This window comes from Watersipora subatra, chromosome 5, assembly GCF_963576615.1.
Source record: "Watersipora subatra chromosome 5, tzWatSuba1.1, whole genome shotgun sequence".
NCBI lineage: Eukaryota > Metazoa > Bryozoa > Gymnolaemata > Cheilostomatida > Watersiporidae > Watersipora > Watersipora subatra.
Genome location: NC_088712.1, coordinates 13,613,353 through 13,629,771, shown reverse-complemented (window position 1 = coordinate 13,629,771; position 16,419 = coordinate 13,613,353). Strand labels below are relative to the sequence as shown.

The 16,419-nt window shown below is 36.1% G+C and overlaps 1 protein-coding gene across 3 annotated transcripts in view; it reads left to right on the top strand.

Annotated features, from left to right (window-relative positions):
* The first annotated feature begins 2,030 nt into the window (after positions 1 to 2,030).
* LOC137396182 (phosphatidylinositol 4-phosphate 5-kinase type-1 alpha-like) overlaps positions 2,031 to 16,419 on the top strand; it is a 62,168-nt gene continuing 47,779 nt past the window's right edge. For all 3 annotated transcript variants that reach the window (XM_068082335.1, XM_068082336.1, XM_068082337.1), the window contains exons 1-3: positions 2,031 to 2,153; positions 5,403 to 5,535; positions 12,277 to 12,320. In XM_068082335.1, coding sequence (XP_067938436.1) covers positions 5,487 to 5,535; positions 12,277 to 12,320 — 93 coding nt within the window. In that variant the 5' untranslated portion in view covers positions 2,031 to 2,153; positions 5,403 to 5,486. The remainder of the gene's footprint in view (positions 2,154 to 5,402; positions 5,536 to 12,276; positions 12,321 to 16,419) is intronic.

The window sequence follows — 16,419 nt, the reverse complement described above, 5'->3', positions numbered from 1 at the left end:
GGCATATTCGAGTAATGGTCGAACAATTGTGTTATAGGCGACAATTTTTGTTGATATGCTTGCATTAAAAAGGCAGCGTCGGATAAGTCCGAGTGCCTTATTACTTTTCTTAGTAATGTTTAAAATATGCTCGTGCCACTTGATGTCGCTTTGTATGAAAACCCCCAAATATTTCAGACCATTCGCCTGTGGTATAAAAATTCCGTTCATAAAAAGTTTAAAATCTGGTGTCGACCTGCCCACCTGCATGTGGATACACTTTTCTGGATTAAATGTCATGCCCCACTGTGTGGCCCAATGCTGTAATGCTGTAACGTTAGTCTGCAAAGCCAGCTGGCTGGTGTTTGTCAAATCCATGCACAGCAGAGTATCATCGGCATACAGTCGACAGTCAGCGTCTTTCACACAGAGTGGCAAGTCATCGATGTAAAGAATAAACAATAGGGGTCCCAGCACTGAGCCCTGAGGTACTCCTGATTTAATACTAAAATTATGTGATGTATAACCATTCACTTGAACTACAGAAGCTCTGTTTCTGAGCCACGCTTCTATCCATTTGAGGGTACCTGTATCAAATCTGTAAGCCTTCAATTTGTGTATTAAAAGTTGGTGGGGCACCTTGTCGAAGGCCTTTGCAAAATCAAACGAGACTATGTGATACTCTCGGCGTTCTGCCAGTGCTTTAGAAGCAAAATGTGTAACATCCAGTAATTGGGTGGTAGTGCTAAAATGTTTGCGAAAGCCGTGCTGATTGTCACTTAAAAGGTTAAAACTACTTAAATGCTGCCACATAGAACTAGAGATAATGTGCTCAATTATCTTTGAGGTTATTGAGGTCAAACTTATTGGCCTGTAGTTTTGCGGTAGGTCCCGCCTACCACTCTTAAAAATTGGGACAATATCAGCCAGTTTCCAGTCGAGAGGCACATGGGATTGCCATAAACAGAAGAGCGTTCAGATGGGCAATCGGTTTTAGAAAGTACGACAGTATTACATCTTCAATGGAAAACATGTCTTGGCACACTCTTGAAGAGAGAAGATGCACTAAGGATAAAAACACTTTACTGAAAATTTTAAATCAAGACCTTATGGTCGATTTTAAAAAGTTTACACTGTGCAACTCCGCCTATTTTACTCGTGGGTCTAATATTAGGCACACTATTAATACAGATGCCATGAAGTTCTCATTTTTTAACCGAGTCATGAAGTTTTGATATATATATATATGGAACAAGCTCAATAGCAGATTTTATTTAACTCTCGATTTTACAAGAATATCTGATCTCTTTTATCGTTATAGTCGCATCTTATCTCTAAAGGCTTATCGAGCCACAAGAGATATTTTATCGAGATAGATAGAGACGCAAAAAATAACAGCGATCGCCATATCAACTTAAAACGATTTTGCTTCACGACTAGAATACAATATTTTGCGATGACTGAAGTTTTCTATGAAAATGTTTCAAATTTACAAAGTCTCTTTGGACTATTGTAATTTAAAGCTAAATTTGTGATTGGATTATTTAAAGACAAAACATTCAATGCAACTTTGCCATACTTTACGAAGATCGAACTAAATTCCAAAAAACATACAGAACAATTTGATGAGTATACCATAGCTCAGCTCGATTTAAATGAGGCACAAACACCTTGCATTGCACAGAATGTAGAATTTTTACACCTAACACGTTTTATGTTATAGTGGTTTGTGGCAAATATTTGCAATCCGTGAGCAGTACTACGCTACTAATCTTCTACAAACCGAACAAAGTGAAACCTCCGAGTGAGCTAAGCATCATCGATCTTACGCTGTTATAGCTCTTAGCCCGAGGTCTATAAATTTTTATGTGGCATAACTACTCTAAAACATTTGAACTCTATGATCTATTAGTATATCTTTATGGGAATTTTGAGGTTTTGTAACGGATTTGAGATACTATGCGTGAATATCATCGTGAGTCAAAGACGAACACGACGTGTGCGTGGGATGGTTGGAGACTTCCGCTTCCTCCAGTTCCTAGCCTCGGTCGGCGTTATCTTCTCTCAAAAACTCGCCACCGTTCCAAGCGAACTAATATTTTAATAAAAGGATTGAGTGCACAAAATAATAAATTACCTGGGATATATTTTTCTGAACCTTTTAGGTTTAAACGGTATGTAGCAAAGAGTCTGTTGTCTGTTGAAATTTGATTTTGTAGTTTGATCTTGCTAGTAGATGAGGCCGTACGCAGCTGTCACAAATGATATCTATTTAGTAAGTGATACCGAGCTCAGTTTCATAAGTAAAATTATTTGCATCGTTATTTCATTTTTTAACATTTGTACAAGGTTACTTATGCAAGAGTAGAGTGTGACTGGACTTTTTGACATCCGAGTTCTGTAACAGCAAGCCCGGTGAATTGCGTAGCTGTTATCAAAAGTTCTTAGAGTTTTTGGTTTTACAGGGATAACCTTTCCTGAGTCAAGTTAAATAACGTTAGGCGTATTAGTTATTAAACTGACCGTTTCAATCTACTCAACGTCTCTTGATACCATTAGTCCCTATGTAAAACCACATTTATTACCGTTGTGATGACCGTACAAGAAATCTATCCTCGGTTGTAAAATGCGATCAGATCAGAAAATTTCACTAAAATCCTCAAAATGAGGCAACAGCGTGAGAACTTTTTGCAAAAAAATCTGCACGATGTTTCAATTTTACTTTTGTTAGTGTTTATATATATATTTTTTTGAAATATTGTTTTAACACGTGCTACATAACTATACATGTATAATTTTCTGTCCATCATGGTAATTTAGTATTGATAAGTATTAGTAATATTTTGCAGTTTAGACTAAAAGTGAGACAGTGCAGAAAATAAATAAAATACACCCGTAAGTACCTCACTCATCTACAACTCTACTTGGTTTGTCGCGAATGTCTCTGGTTGTTCTTGGCCAGAAAGAGTTGAATAATGTATTTTTTTTAGCTGGCACAGACAAGCCTTTTTTGTATTGTGTGAGTGTTTTAAAAAATATCAAATTAGCCTTCCATGACATTGCTCGTTTTCACCTTTACAAAGAGGTGTAACCTCTTATCTTGTCTTCTCTTCGACAGTGAAGGAAAATTTGTGTCAGCTCGCAGCTTAGTAAAACTAACTGTATTTCTCAAATAAAAAATAAAATGAAGAGCTCTATTTTGAACTTTTTTACAATACAGAATTTAAATTTGCATAGCTGTTGGCCATTCTGGGTAAATACATTTTAGTTTATTTTCTTTATTAAGTAATGCAGCATTGTTCTCTAATCTATCACATTTAGTGATATTTCCTCCAAATAAAATCCTGTAACATGATGATCTACACCAGTGTCCTCTCATTAAGTTCTTATTCTTTTTCAGTGTATTTCCCACTTTGACAAACCACTCTTCGAGATTTCTCCCTTTCTAGCAGCCGAAAATTATGGTATTTTTGCCACTCTGAGATTGCAGGTTTAGGCTTTTCAGATAGCATTTTGCCATACAGTCAAAATGAATCAATTATTAATTGAACTGTGATAGAAATCATATTTTATGGATAGTTTGTCATGATATACTTTTTATTTATGGAAAAATAAAGTTCAAGGTAAACACAAGAATAAAGTAATTTAATGTCCAAAAAGCTGCTTGATACATCACGAGGCTTGGTTTCCGTATTAATACAGTTTTACCCACAAAAAAGCATGTATCTGCACCATTCTCAATCTGAGGTTGGAAATTCTCAATCGGAAGCTTGAGAATTTCCCACCTCAGATCCTCAAATTTCCCACTGGTAGGAAATTTCCCACGGGTGAAGAACCCCTGATCTACACAGTGTTCTCTCATTAAGTTATGATCAAGCATTCGAAAACAGATCTGATGCAACAATAGTCACTTGCGTCTAAACCGTGGGGAGCTCACTTCAATATATACGCAACCTCCAGTATACCTAATAACATTTTTTTTAACCAAAAATGTATGTGACATGAGAAACTACCAGAAACTGCTTTATCACTAGACAGCCACATGCTATAATAATGTAATAACGCTGTAGCACATTGTTTTCCCTGAGGCACTCCACTTGCACATAGCAATTTTAAGTGTCCTATTGTCTCAGAGGTACTCAGAGGTGGTGAGTGGAAACCTACACTTGCATTTGTGAATACTAATGATAAATGACAAAACTGCCATAAAGCTGAGGAGTGTTAAGGTGTCCACTGTTGTGCTATTCGAGTGTTCAGTGTAGAGTTATGACTATGGCTACACGGGAACCCTGTTAAGGTTTCTATGGTTACCCAACTAACGGCTCAAGTAAACTGCCAGTTTTATAAACAATTGGGAATATGCACTATCGTCCTTTCTGAAAATTCTTGTCATGTCATATTGCAAATGTTTTAATTCACCTGAAATATAGTTAAAACACAAAAGACATTGACACACCCCGTTGACGCTTGCTGTAAACCTACCACCCCGAACGTTTCTATAAGGAAAAATGTTTTCTATAGGTTTTTTTCATTTAGAACTTGCAGAGACAGATGGTCTGCTTCATATGCATTTTAGGACAAGAAATACTTCAGTTTTTTCTTCTTTCAAGTTTTGATAGTCTCGCTTGCCTTGCTTGGAGCGAGGTCTTGGGATCCTGTTTTACTTAAACTTCCTGTGGACTACTTTCATGTTTGGCTCATCTAGAATATCTGATTTCTGAAGAATAATTCAGTAAAAAATCTGGGAATCTACCAAATCTGCTGATTGTTTTGGCTGACTTTCTCCCTTAAACTTAATTCTTAGTAAGCATCAGCTAACTATTGTGACAACTAGTGTTTATTCATGACCTGAAAGGAGCCGGGGATTTATTGAATAGCTGTAGCCATTTAATTCTATTGAAAAGCTAGCAATGCAACAATTTGTCCGTGTGATTTGTATTATCAGTTCTGTTTAGTTTTGGCTCTTTTCACTAGCATTAATAGAGCAAGAATTAATAATAGTGATATCCATTTTCTTTTACAATTTAATCATTTCCAGGGATTTTTTATGTGAACAGAAGATGAAACGTACAAAGGTTTAAATTTTGTGAAGGCCTATTGGTCAATTAACTAATCAATTAACCAAGTGCAATCAACCTAGTCAAATATGACAATTTTTAAGATTACTTCAAAAATTTCCCAAGGTGATACCTTCTTTAGTAGTTGTATAAGTTGTTAGAACTCAAGCTGACTAGTGAGTCCCCGTGTTGGTCTCTAAAGTCATTGCAACAGAGTTCTCTAAAATATCGATACTTTTCAAGCTTGTGGTCTATTTAGAAGATGTTCTCAAATGATTTACAGTGAATTTGATTTTCCTAGAAATGTAGATAGGTAGCATGTGTGTTTCTTATCTTTGATAAATTCAACTGTTGCTATGGTTACAGGGATAACGCTACTAGTAGGATGTGACTCCAAAGGAGTGAGTGGAAGAGACTATTCAGAAAAGGTCGAGTCTTTCATAATTGGACATGGATTCCACCTCTAACAACCCCAGCACCGCTTCTACTGTTGATAAGAGTGGGTACTACCCTGTAGCCGTTCTTCACTGCTTACATACAGCTCTATACAAAGTGTACTGAATTTCTTGACTAACATCCAGTTTCCTCGTGTTTTATTTTTGCAGCTCTTTTCAGTCTATGTAAAAATTAATATTTTACAGGTCGTATTTTGTTCCATTTTCTTGTAGAAGCTTCACACGCAGCTATTGTCTTATCCAATAAACTTAAAACAAAAACCTTGCAACTAAATCTGTTTCGGCCAAAATGATGGTTTTATTTTTTTTAGATGATGATCAAACGTATTTAGAGTTTCATAAAATTGCTAGGATAGAAGATCCTTTTAGTTGGGTAGTTTTAGCGTTTCTTGGCTCTCTGTTGGTAGAAGCTAGATCAACTGTAAGCTACTGGTTACTTGTTTGCGGGAAAGAAATGTATTTCAAATTCGCATAGGATATAGCTTGCTGTATCATTGGCAGAATCGATGAGTGGAACAAAACCAGCAAAGAAACTTTGGTCTGATGTAACTACTCAGACGAAACTGTTTAGTTCTCTGTTCACTCTGGGATGAGCTAAGCATTATCTTGTATTACATCATCAAGGAAGCTCACTTTAACTGTAATATACATCCAGTTCGTTTTGCCTTTGTCAAGAAATATTAGTTTTCTAGCTCACCCCTTTTATACAAAGACTATGATGTCTCGACAGTCTCATGGATGAGTTGCACTTTTTGAATGAGTCCTAAAGATTTAACAGAGAAAAACTTCCTGGTTTTTGTAATTGTAGTGTCATAAAGGTTGCCTAAAATTGTTGAGTTGCTATTCATAGAGGTAATCTGGCTCATTGTAGCGCATATTCATAGGTTTACGCAGTCATCGTGTTAAACTGGGTCATAGAACTACCAGCCCATATAGTCACTCGTGTTATGACAGTGGGACATGTAAGGGCTTCACTGATCTGTTATGTGATACAGTTGCTTGCTACTCCGTTATGAATGGTTAGATGAAAACAGCTGTACATGTAATAGGTTTTAGGTTAAATATGGTGCTGGATTTTTATCTTTTATCACAAATTCCCGTCTTTGCGGTTCATGCTTCATTGTTGTTGGGGTAAATTTCACTTGAAGGCGGTTAGAGGTTATAAATGTAGCTCCTAAATCCAGAAAATATGTGCTGAATGATGTCTTCAAAATGGCTTCTGGTAGTCAGGTCATTGGATTTAACTAAGGCATCTTTCCTTTTGTACTTGCCACCTATTTAAACTATGTTACTACAATCATCGTCTTTGCTGGCGTCACATATAGCAGTTGGCAAAGCTGTTTGTATTCATCATTACCTCATTGCCTCTGTCAAATGCTTGGACTCAGATGAATTCATTCATCGACACTCACTCTACCGAGACTTGTTGGTCAATTTCTGTAGTTAATGTGACATTGATTATTGCTATATCAAGTGTCCTATATCTCCATCGCCGCTTATGAATCAATAAGCCTGTAAAGTGGTATATTAACCCTGTCATCTACTTGTGTTTATTGCTTCCACCGCTTGACCATCACAGCGGAAATCCTGCTAGTGTGATCAGTCGTAATATCATCAGCTCTTACAAGCAGGAACTAACGAGTTGGCTGCCGATGAAAAATTTTGGACATGTGAATTGACATGTGAATTTTAGTAATGACTTCCTGATAAGCCTCAATTGATATGGTAACAGTGTTCTCGAACTTTGCTATGCATGCATTTTTTTTACTATAAGCTGGTTCACACTATATCGTCGTATCTTGGCGTTGATCCCACAATACTACGGTGATTGTCGCTGATAACCATGTTCACACTATCACAAACCCATCCGCGTTCGCATCAGGAAATACTCTGCGATGTAGTGTTTTCATTTTATCTTTTTAAATTTTCGCGAAGAAACCTCTTTGTTTTTAGGTGTTGGAATCTAAAACTAATCCCCCACCGACTATCATAAACGGATATGAATAAATCACTCTATCCGACGCCTCGAATTACCATCGCCGAAACGGTTCACATTTGGAAGGCGGTCGTTGATGCTCGGGGAAAGTTTGCAGCTGTCAAGTTTGACGTGTCCACGATGCTTCGTCGACGCCATTTATTCACGGTTCACATAATCGATAATGAACGCCGATAGGGAAACGCTGGCAAACGGTGATATAGTGTGAACTGTCCTTAAGCACTCATCAGCTCAAACGGTAGCAGTAGACAAAAATGGAGTTTCGTTTTTAATGTTGCTAATATGTGGAATTTGGCATTTGACTTCTGCATTCGTAAATGTTCATACATGTACGTAAAATCAGTACAGTAGAAGCACCTACAACGAAAATAATCTGTTCCGAGAGTGTTTAGGTTAAAGGGATTTTACATTATACAAAGCGAAGAATACATGTATGTAAATAGCCTTATTCATTCCAAGCTCTTCTCAATATTACTCCTTCAGCCCTTCAACAAGGAAAAAACAAAACTTTTAACATTTTAATTTTAATGACTACAGTAACTGTAGTATTATTGGTTTATGTAGACAATTTTTCTCTTTTTTATTATCACTTTTCTTGGTCTGGGATCCATAATTACGGTAATTTTATGTTATGGGGTTATATTTAAATCAACTTTTTCACTTTTTCTTATACAGCAAGATCTATGCTGCAAAGAAAAAAATGTATATGTGTACATATTTTTACTATAATAAGAGTGGTGTCTGTCTGTCCGTCTACTTGTCTGAAGCCAGGATTAGAGGTTAGGATAAAATGTCGCTTTCAACGACACTTCAACTTGTGACATTCAACATAGTAGACCACCATGGTGTCTGTGACATTCTGCACGGTAGGCCACCATGATGTCTGTTACATTCAGCATGGTAGACCACCATGGTGTCTGTGACATTCAGTGTGGTAGACCACCATGGTGTCTTTGATATTCTGCATAGTAGATAACCATGATGTCTGTGACATTCAGTATGGTAGACCACCATGGTGTCTGTTACATTCAGTACGGTAGACCACCATGGTGTCTGTTACATTCAGTACGGTAGACCATCATGGTGTCTGTGACATTCTGCATGGTAGACCACCATGGTGTTTGTGACATTTAGTACGGTAGACCATCATGGTGTCTGTGACATTCAGCATGGTAGATCACCATGGTGTCTGTGACATTCAGTACGGTAGACCACGTTGGTGTCTGTGACATTCAGTATGGTAGACCACCATGGTGTCTGTGACATTCAGTACGGTAGACCATCACGGTGTTTGTGACATTCAGTACGGTAGATCACCATGGTGTCTGTGACATTCAGTATGGTAGACCACCATGGTGTTTGTGATGTTGATGTAAGATCCTCTAACACCAAGTGACAGCTTTCAGGTATTTCTGAATAATTGTGCAGCTACTCATTTTCTCTGTTTTATCTGCACATCTCATATGGCACACTCTTGCACCTGGGCTAATCATCCACCTTCCCGTATTTCAGAATAATTGGGCACATATTTATTCTCTGCGCTTTATCTGCATATCTCTCAAAGCACACTAGACTGCGAGGGTATTAGTAATTATATGTAATAGATCTTTTTTGTATAGATTTTGTAATACATCGTTTTTCTCCCAAGTTTGGCAAAAAAGAAAATGATATTTTTAAGATATTTGCTATTCAGTTAAACTTGAAGAACTTGCATCGAATGGAGGCTTTACGTTATATAAAATTTCTTACATAATATGAAGCAAAAACTTGACATTAACTGGAATTTATGTACTCGGAGGTTTATGTTATAGGAGCGTCTACTTTAGGCTGAGATGTTTGTATAGCTTGCATTTGACTAAGTGAAAAGGAAAATTCCGCTTAGTTTATTCAACATTTAAGTACTTTAAATTAAATAATAATAAGAAAGTTGATCAAGGGTCACTTTTGCTGGTTTTCAGACTGTTTAGAAATGCAGTAATACGATGATAACATTGCTTGTTCCTATGATTTATAATAAACTAGAACCCCATTAGTCTAGTGTGCTATGAGAGATCATCAGGAATGCAGATAAAGCATAGATAATAAGTATGTGAACAATTATTCTGGAATACTTGTAGGTGGGCGATTAGCCCAGCTGTTAGAGTGTCAACTGCTAAGCTCTATGTCATGAGTTTGAAACCCCTACAGAACATTCTTTTGCTCAAACCACTAACCATAGATTATGGATTTCTGCCTTTCGAAACATTATTAGACTTTTATACTATAGCTTGGATCATTAATCAGGAGCACAGCTAAGTTTTAAAACTACTGGTAACGGAATTTGTTTCGCTGACATAAAATAGATACAGTAATAGTTTGCGCGGCACAGAGGTTTTCAGATAGCCAACTTGATAGCGGACTACGAAGCAGTGAAATCAATAATCTACATCTGTCGTTGACCTGTCCTGCTCACGCATAATGATGCCAACAAAGGGATTATGAATGATGATTAATGATTCTACTCTCCTAATTGAAAACAGCGGTATCTCAACCATTTTTGCGAAATTTATTGTTTGTTCCTGTCAGATTTCTTATGAATTTCTTCCTGCTTGACAGTTGGTCGCATATCTGGCTGAACTGCCGCTGGTTTAGGAAGCGATGATTTATGATATTATGTAGCAAATACAATACTCCTTCAAATTACTTACATTTTATTATTATCGCTTCCTTAAGATATTTAAAAATGCCATAAAATTTTAATGTTAGTATTGCGTAAGTCAAATGGTATACCAACAATCTGGTTAAACATTATTGCATCTTTGAAAGTAGATTAGGAAACCGGATTTAACACGAGGTCCTTGCATCGCTTGATACTTACTGAAAACGCCATTAGACTTCATTGTGACCCTTTTTGTCGACCTAGTGGTTACAGCCGCTATGACCAGCTTTTATGTTCAGTTTAAATCATAGAGGTTTTTAATTATTTTATATACCTAAAACAATCTGTTTTTATGTTTATCATTGAGAACAATGCAGAAGAGCTGACTCGTTGAAATTCTCTGACAATTATTCTGTGCATAGATTTAACATTCAAACTCTTTCTTTTTTCTATGAGAATAATATTTTGAATAATTTTAATTAAAGCAGGACAACCGACCTAGTAATAGTAGCTTCAGTTTCTCTAGTGGTCAAATCTGCTGGTTCAAAGAGTTTTTAGTCTGATAATATTTTTCTATAGAATAGAAAACGTACGTCTCAAACCCAAGGAAGCCTGTTTGGTAAGATTCTGGGGTTGTTTCACAGAGTGTTTTACTTTCTAAGTTGAAGGTTTTGAAGCCTAATCATTGCATATACAAGCAGGTCCCTGAGCTTAGACCCTATCAACAATTTTCAAGCGACTGTGGAAGTAGTTAGGGTAGTACTTATACAGTACAGGATAGCACGATTCCTTTTGAACTGAATACTATATTAAAGCTCCAAGCTCGTAGAATTCAATGAAAGAACAGAAATCAAATATAGTCGATAATTTTTTTCCACACTCCTTCAACGTCGTGTTTTAGAGGTAACCTGAATGAGCATAATGATTGCACAGAGTCTGATAAAGTGTTTGTATTTATTTTGAACAAAAATTCTGCATAGTTTTAATATACCGTACTTTTCGGACTATTAGCCGTTACTTTTTTCTGATGATTTGAGCCAGTCGGCTTATACAAGGATGCGGGCTAATCTGTGGCTTTTCCTTTCATCGCTAGGGCGCATTAACGGGAATCTCCAACTAGTGCGCTTCTAGCGGTGAAAGAAAATACGAAACAATGCCTAATGGTACTGTTCCATTAGGCACTAGGTTAAAAAGCGTCGATTAATACGAAACTGTGCCGTTCGGCACTGTTCCGTTTTAAACAGCCAAGTTGCTGCCGCAGTAAAAAGCAGTCCCGAGTTCTGCGGCCTATACAAAGGTGCGGCTTGTGTATTGTTTTATTATCGTCTTTTGGAAAATAAAGCAGATGCGGCTTATATAGGGGTGCGGTTTATAGTCCGAAAAGTACGGTAAAGCTCTTGTTACCGAAGGGACGACGCTTTCTAGCTCTGTCTATTTTTGATTCTTCATTTCTAAGACTTTCAACTAATGTATCATTAGAAACTAATGTTCTGTAGGCATCCGTTTTTTATTTCTCGATCGATGAAAAGTGCACTTGGTATCTCAACGATATTTGAAGAACTAATTGTGCAGTCTGGTTGAAACTTTGAATTTATACTCCCTGCGTATTACACACAGAGTGACAGAATGTCGGAAAGAGAAAAAAAACAAAGCGATTCTGCACAGCCGAGTTTGATGTGATAAATGTTTACGTAATTTCAATTTTTAATGAAAATCAAAACACTTATTTTTTAACCCTGTATCATCAAAGAGTCATTAAAATTTAAATTTAAAAATTGAAAATTTTAATTAAATTTATTATTTAAAATTAATTGAAAATTTTAATGAATTTTATTATAAACTAAATATTTATTAATAAAATGATTTTATTAACAATTTTAATTAATAATTTTAATTATCATTTGAGTATTTGATTTATTAATTAAAATTAATAATCCTGTGAAATCTTAGTTAATTCGTTCCTTGACCTACCTTGATTTTGACGCAACTATCAACTAAGATTTAGGAAACTGATTTTCTTCAACTATTAAAACCTACTGGTAATTATTCCTGCAAAAGAGAAACAACCTCTTCAAAGGAGATCTTCGTATCATGGAAACACTGTGATTGGCTGATTTATCATGACTGAGATAAATTGTTGTCTGATTGTAGAAGACAGTCAACACAGCTATGTGAAGAAGCCACCACCACTCAGTGTAAGTTACTCCTTAGTGCTTAAAAGTTAGAAGACACTAAATTTAGCTGGTTGCTAGTAATGAAGGATACTAAATTTAGCTGGTTGCTAGTAATGAAGGATACTAAATTTAGCTGGTTGCTAGTAATGAAGGATACTAAATTTAGCTGTTTGCTAGTAATGAAGGGAAATTGGGAGAGCTGCAAAATGTAGGTTAAAGGTTGACTTGCAACAAAATTCACATTACAGTTATTTGGTATCAAAAGATTCACCGTGTCTTACTCTGTTGTGTTGTAGGTGCCAAATATGTAGAAATGTGATTACAAGCTCTTAAAAGCTCAAAAACGAAAAGCCGCCGTAGATTGGAATCTCTTTGTTTCGATGACGTAGCCACGAAATTTGGTTATCGTCTTGCCACGTATGTTCTCTCGGGAATTGATAGGCCAATACAAAGCTCAGTATAAAACTTATCGTAGTACTAGTTTATGACAAGCACCTCGGGTTGTACCGAAGACCCCGTATCAAATAAAGATGTTCGCTACTTTACAGTTTTGTTTCGGCCTGGTCTAATCGGCAAGTCGTAATCTGATCATGTGACCCAATACTTCGCAAATAATTTCTGCAGCACTTTTCGATTATCACAAGTGGCCAACAAGCTCGTCATGATTATCAGACAATGATATTTACTCATTCAAGCTAAGGCTAAAAAATTAAATGAATTTTTACGGTAAGTTAAAGAATAGAGAAAGCATAATATTATTATGCTTTATTAGTTATCTTGAGGTGTTGACTGATGTTCTAAAAAAAGAATCAAGGAGATTGACCCACTAGAAGCTGAGATATAGACAGCCAAACACAGGTCTACCTAATAACGAATCAGAGGAAAACCCTTCGAAAATCCCGAAAACTGTGACGTATAAAATCGACTTAATGGTCATGTGCCGGAGTTGCGCACCCTTACCGCCGTTATGTATAATGATTGTTTTGGCTACGAGATGTGAAACGCTTCTCGCGATAGTAAATAATTTACATACTAGCTCTGGTTTCTCAGGAAAATCATCCAAACATTGTGTGGTAAAGGCATTTGCCCACAACCCCTCGCCATGATTTTTTAAAGCAGAAGAGCAGATTTTGACTATTGTGCTTCAAATTTTAACTCGATCTCCACGGATATGCTCCGAAGATCATCTGTTCAACGAACGGCGCGTGTATAGTCTATATGCGATATCCGCGATTGCAGTTTGTTTAGAATAAGAAATAGGAATGGGACTTTTTGTTCCTTCATCATTTTTCTACTGTGTATCTACTGCAGCATTCAGTTGATTTTCATGATTATCGTCACTATTAACAGACTGGAAGTTCACTACAGCCATAATCTTAAAAAGACTAACTTGACCGTGCTGCTCTTGCTATAAGAAAAGAAAACGATAACTTTTGCTTTGATTTTTCTATTGATCTATTATCTTATCTATGATTATTTTTTATGATTTATATAATATTCATAATGCATATTATACAAAATAATAATATAACTGCGTATAGAATAAATGATGTAACTAATATAATTTGTAGAAAATTCCAAATGATAACCGAGATTGATGATTGATTTAATCGATTCTATTTATTAGCTATAGTTAAAAAATCTGAACAACGCTAAAGATGAGTCTGAATAGGGAAGCTAAGTAGGAGAACAACAAAACTGAGCTAAACTAGCAAGATAGCGAAATGTTGCGAAATAATAGATGCGTGTAATTATTTTATGCTAAAACTAATCTACACGTCAGAGGGACTGGTTCGGAATTCTAGGAGCGATGATTGTTAGGCCCAATTTGATTGTTCTATACTTCCAGGGATTAAACCAATTAAAACGCCGTGATTGTTATAGGAGAGCGCATTAGTTGGCTTAATTGACCAATGGCATACAAGTCGATTTCATACGTCATATATTGATGATTACCAAAACACTTTTGTTTTTTGGTAGACCTGTGTTTGGCTGGCTATATCTCAGCTTCTGGTTGGTCAATCTCCTTGATTCTTTTTTTAGAACATCAGTCAACACCTCAAGATGAATAATAAAGCATAATAATATTATGCTTTCTCTATTCTTTAAAAGATATCAGTGCTCAAAGTGACAGCATTACGATGACGATAAAACAGACGCGTAAGAACAATAGACATAGTTTTATTGAATGCGTGAAGTATATTTGTGAAAGTATTTTAACGAATAAGGTTGCATGAAAGTGTAAACAGAAACCATCTCTCACAACTACATCACATTTGAGCCGTTTTGGAAAGGGAATCCAAACTACGGCAGTCTCGTGTGACTGCGATTTTCTGTTCGTTTTTTAGCTTTTAAGAGCTTGTAATCACCTTTCCACATATTTTGCACCTATAACACAACAGAGTAAGACTTGGTGAATCTTTTCATATCAAATAACGGTAATGTGAATTTTGTTGCAAGTCAACCTTTAAGGTTGATTCACAGTATGTCAGCATTAATCCCACAATGCGTTGGTGATCGTTTGTTGTAATATGGGTCGCGGTCACAGAAACCATGGTTAAGTCGCAAATCACGAAGTTGAGTTATTCGACTTTGAAGTTGCACTAACTGAATTCATAATATTGGTAACAATTTTTAATATTGGTGATCGTTTGGTGTAATATTGTTCACACTATCATATACCTACTCGCTTTTTCATCGGCGAATAGTATATATATATATAGTACTTTATTGGCAATAGTTTCATTTCAAATAGAAATGTTTTTCAAATTAGGTCATACCATACAACAATAGTAAAACAAAAAAAGAAAGTGAAAAAAAAGCAACAGTTCGCCATTGAAATCCAATAAATAGTTTGACAAATAATGTTTAACTGTAAAATGCCTTTTTCTGCTAAGAACACGGATATTAGGTGGAAGATTGTTAAAGCAGCTGGCTATAATATTTTCAAAATAATTAGTGGTGGTTGTATGCAAATTGTTCCCATCACGTGAGTTGAAATGAGTTAAGAACCTGTAATTGTCATGTAAAAAACGAGGACACAAACCATGAAAGATCTTGAAACATTGAATTGAAGTAAAATAAATATTTAGCATACGCAGAGTAAGAAGATGCAATGATCTGGAAAGATCATTCGTTGGAATAATATATGCAAGAATACGATGTAGATTTGCAATTAGTTGAAATGGTCTTTTTTGCAACAAAAATGCTGTGTAACGTTCTCATTACACAGTGTAGTCTTTGAAATGATGAAATAATAGTCCCGCAGTAACTATCATGAAGGAAAGTATAAATTAAGCAAACGACGACAGCTAATCACCATCGCTGAAGTGATGAACATTGCACAAACTTCCTGTATGTGTGTATTTCATCGTCGTGAAATATCGGGATAATGTGACATTTGGAATGTTTTCCAACATATTCCTGTTGCCGCGGTGATGTCATTAGTTTATGGTGCCTGTAGTTGACCAATAATCGCTGAGAGAACAACTCCCACACAGCGATACGTTGCGAACCAGCCTGTATTAATTAAGTACCCAGAAAACAGACTGGGCTGAGCTTGCTTGTAAAACCCTGATCACATGGTAACTCAACTGAAGTTTCCGACATTGTAGGCTTTAGTTGCAAGAAATAACCAAAATCGCCAGTCTAAATCGAGATTGTTTTGATTCAGTCGAGTGCGCCAAAATTCGAGTTTGAATGAAGTTGTCGTTTCACTTCCTCTGTACCTTCCTTTTCTCGCTGTTTATTGGTTGAAGATTAAATCACACAAAATTAAAAGAAGCAAAGTAGTTGTTACTAGTTTGCATTTTTTGGCGCTTTTCTTTTAGTGGCTTCTTGGCAAGTTTGCACCTTTTTGGATGGTGCCTTCTTTGCAAATTGGTTTTTATGATTTATTAGTAGAAATTCAGTTTTCACCATTGTTTTCAAAGGTTAACCGACGGCAGTTTAAAATTATATCTATTTATATAATCAGGATATTTCATTTTGCAGCATTTGCTTTGATGTTAGCATTACAAATGATCAGTTTTGCAGACAAAAACACACATGATGCAAACTCCAAATTGTAACACAAGGCAGTCATTTTTTTGGCAAAACACAGACTTATGAAGGACTATAT